The following is a 3496-nucleotide window of genomic DNA, read 5'->3' as shown; positions in this document are numbered from 1 at the left end:
CATTTTCTTGCACTTAAACTGCTTTAGTGTGTATAATTGTGTGTGTACTTTAATTGGAAATTAAAAAGAACGCGAAACTCGAACATGCGTATAGTACATGAGCACCCTTACCTAGTATTTGCAGTAACTGCAGCTTCTCCCTTGTTAATTTAATTTATTGTTATCAGCATTATAAAATAAACTGCATCGAACATAATAATATCACACTCAATAATTGATATAACAAAATTAATGTCAGTTTAATAACGCAATGTGTATTTGAAAAGTTTATCAGATCTACAGATGCACCCGCACTGAGTGGCAGNTGACCGAGAAAAATCTGTTCACCCTCCCATAAAAAGTTATCACTTCAAAAAGTTATATTTGCGTAGTATTGACAGGCATATTGAAGAACCGATTATTCTTTTAGAAGGTGTGGCCTAGAACTTGAATGCAAATGCTTGTTCCTTAATTATTGCAGACATTTATTATTATAGAAATTATCCTATATATTACAAAATATTTCTGTAAGAATACTCTATTCTTACAGAAATATTTTACCCGACTGTAAGACTAGTCTAGCATGTGTATTAGAAACAAATTCTAATCAATTTTAGACGCCACAATTGACAACAAATTGAATAGTTTAAAGTTTGAAACAAAAAGATATTTAGACCAAAAAATACTTCGTCTACCAGATCCAGGTATGAAAAATTATATTAACAATGTTTTTTTCGCGACATCATGTTGAATTAACTGTTGTGGAACCGAGGGAACAACTCAACAATGTGCAGCCACTGTATGCCTCTCTTCTGGAATGGGTTACATTACATAAATAAGAATTGTTCATATTGCAGGGGCGCTACCTTTTCTGCAACATTCTACAAGGTATAAAGCCCGTGTCCCATGCATCCGTTTCACGATGGTACGAAAGCGTTTCTATTGGTTGGAGATCTGTCCATTCGACCGTTGTCGTACGAACTGACAGAATTCCATCCAATAGAAACACTTTGGTATCATCGTACAAACGGATGCATGGAACACGGGCTTTAAATCCGTGTACGACGACGGACAAATTGACAGATCCCCAACCAATAGAAACACTTTCGTACCATCGTATAAACGGATGCATGAGACATTAAGGAATTAGGTTTTATAATCAATAAAAATTTTCCTATTCAGTTAATTATGGGTGGATTCTGATAGTATAGATAAATTTAACGCAATGTTTCACATTCTAATCCCCGTAGTATAATAAATATAAGTGCAAATACTGCGCGTAATCCACAAGGAACGTTGATATCTCGAAATTAAACCACCTAGTTCTGAGTATAAAACGAAGTTGATCTATTATTTTTGGCATGTAATGTTGGAAACTACTCTGTAGAATTTGTTTTCCTTCTAAAGTAAGTAAAAACTGCAGTTATTTGTTCAAATTGAGCCATTGCATAACATGGCATACTATAAATGCATACCTTTTGGTTTGCAACCACTAATACACCATCTGACGGCTACGACTTCAGCATTGATTTATTTCGTTCTAACATAACTGTTTTCCAGGAAATTGCTATATTACACACAATTCGGATCATCGTATGCCTAAACAACCCATCAAATAATTCTTGACACGAATTAACTTCGCCTCTATTTTCAAATCATCATCCCAAGGTAAGTAAATTACAGTTATTAATTCCCTACAACGTTTAATAACTTCTCAAAATTGAGTAACACAGCCCTTAGTTGTTTGGCTTCCTCAGAGTCAATATGAGCGCAAAACTCGTCACATTTGCGCTCTTGATGTAATTTAATGAAACTGAAACATTTCCTCAAAGTTGCGCCTACATACAAAATATTACAACTTACGTTGTGCGATTCTATGTGAGTTATAAATGGTATAACACTAGTTATCAGTGTATGAGGGCCATGTCTACATTTTATAACAGCCACTTTCGTCAGTTCATTGATATATTTAACGTAAAGTCCAGCTCGTATGGCTGCAATTCCGAAGTCTCCATGCAGCTGCTGCATTTTCACATGAAGGCTATGATTTAGTGCACTGTCGGTTAACTTTAGTGGTGTATAATCAATACTGTTGCTGCTGGTATTCGAATTTACCTCAAGTACGATATACCTGCAAATTAAATTGGGCATAATATGAAATTGTTAAAACCAAACAGATATTTACCTATTTTTATATCGCACCATATTTCAAAAAAATACTTAGACGATTAATATGAGCAACTTCCACAAAATGAATACGCTCGCCTTCAACTTTAAATAATAATAACAATAAACAATAACTTAACCTTACTTTACTCTGATGTTCGGTTATGTTATGCAATCACGTGGTCTCTACAGCAAGCAATAAAGCCATGGTGCCACATTTCATATTTGGCGTTCATCTGAACCAGGGACCCTGACCAAAACAGGAATGGAATAGGATTTTTTTTTCTGGATCGGAACTGAAACTGAACCCATATTTTAATATTAACACATCTTTAAGTGCTGAACCGGAATCGACATGTGTTATTTCGGTTTTTTTTTATACAGTTTGTAATGTTGGAAATAAATGAATACTTAGGTTTCTGAGGATTTCTAGGAAATTTCCGACTCAATAAAGAAAAAACAAAATCAAATTTTAGATTCCGAGATGGTTAGGTCAAAATATATAAGTAGATAAGGAAATGCAATAAATTAGATTGTTTAAAACGTTCAACTTCTTGTATTTTCGTTTATTTTATGTTTCTATCAGTTTTTAACTATGTTTCTATGTTATACGTGAATAATTCGTTTTGGTTATTAATGGTTGTTGGTTATAACAATGGCTACTGGCAAAAAACTGGTTCTTCTTTTGCAACAGATAATTATATATATTCAGGAAAATGAAGGAAAGAGAAGTATACTGTTAAATAAAGAAGTGAATGAATTCTAGCCCCTGAAAACCCCTAACATGAACAGTTTAGCAAAAATATTTTCTTTAAATTTTGAAATTTAGAAAACATTGCGAAATCTAAATGGTTAGACAGGATCGCCACTTACAGCCATTATTCGCCAGTTGTCGTGCTAAATTTACCGATAATCGAATCGGAGACTATTTTATTTGGTTAGAAATACAGCAAAATAGAGAACTCGATAAATCGAAAAACGATACTCAGTTCAAGCCAATGGTTTATAGATTAATAATCCTTCTTACCAGAGCGCCTCATCCTTCATTTTTTGCCCGTTAATTCTCCAAAAGCACATACTACTCTTGCGACGGAATGCATAGTTATTATAATTAGCACCGATGTAGGTGCCTATTAAGGTTTGATGATGCAGAATTGGATATCGGCGAGTCGCTGGATGTCGACTGTGCATACGGGCGTTGAACGTATAATGAATATCCACAGAGTTTAAAATAACTGGGGATAAAATTCAGCAGTTACCCAGATAGCACACAAATATTACAGTAATATTTTTTTGCAATATTTAATATAGGTTGAAGCGACAGATTCTTGAATATTATAACAATATTTCT

The 3496-nt window shown here is 34.0% G+C and overlaps 2 protein-coding genes across 4 annotated transcripts in view; one reads left to right on the top strand and one right to left on the bottom strand.

The window, feature by feature from the left end:
- Positions 1 to 1484: 1484 nt before the first annotated feature.
- LOC109544370 (ribonuclease P/MRP protein subunit POP5) lies at positions 1485 to 2447 on the bottom strand. 3 transcript variants are annotated; one of them, XM_048666915.1, is made up of 3 exons: positions 2165 to 2447; positions 1843 to 2110; positions 1485 to 1673 (listed from the first exon to the last, which is right to left on the bottom strand). In XM_048666915.1, exons 1-3 carry the CDS (start codon positions 2182 to 2184, stop codon positions 1638 to 1640), a joined length of 324 nt encoding a protein of 107 aa, XP_048522872.1. In that variant the 5' UTR covers positions 2185 to 2447; the 3' UTR covers positions 1485 to 1637. The 3 variants fall into 3 exon arrangements, with proteins under 3 accessions (XP_048522872.1, XP_019770064.1, XP_019770065.1); XM_019914506.2 differs by having other exon boundaries at positions 1670 to 1792; XM_019914505.2 differs by having other exon boundaries at positions 1485 to 2110.
- Positions 1565 to 3496, top strand: part of LOC125504635 (probable phosphoglucomutase-2) — a 14896-nt gene continuing 12964 nt past the window's right edge. Inside the window, exon 1 of the mRNA XM_048666912.1 lies at positions 1565 to 1647. The gene's annotated coding sequence lies outside the window, so the exon portion shown is untranslated. The remainder of the gene's footprint in view (positions 1648 to 3496) is intronic.

The sequence above is a fragment of the Dendroctonus ponderosae genome, unplaced genomic scaffold (genome assembly GCF_020466585.1).
Source record: "Dendroctonus ponderosae isolate FM_Combo_2020 unplaced genomic scaffold, Dpon_F_20191213v2 Dpon_F_20191213_5, whole genome shotgun sequence".
In the NCBI taxonomy this organism is placed as follows: domain Eukaryota; kingdom Metazoa; phylum Arthropoda; class Insecta; order Coleoptera; family Curculionidae; genus Dendroctonus; species Dendroctonus ponderosae.
This window is presented reverse-complemented; position numbering and strand designations above follow the sequence as displayed.

Excerpts from the sequence above, each read along its gene's own strand:
- LOC109544370 (XM_019914505.2), bottom strand. The coding sequence starts at position 2,184 with ATGGTGCGATATAAAAATAG. Across the intron at positions 2,111-2,164 it reads ATGGTGCGATATAAAAATAG|GTATATCGTACTTGAGGTAA; the intron begins GTAAATATCTGT and ends TTTAATTTGCAG.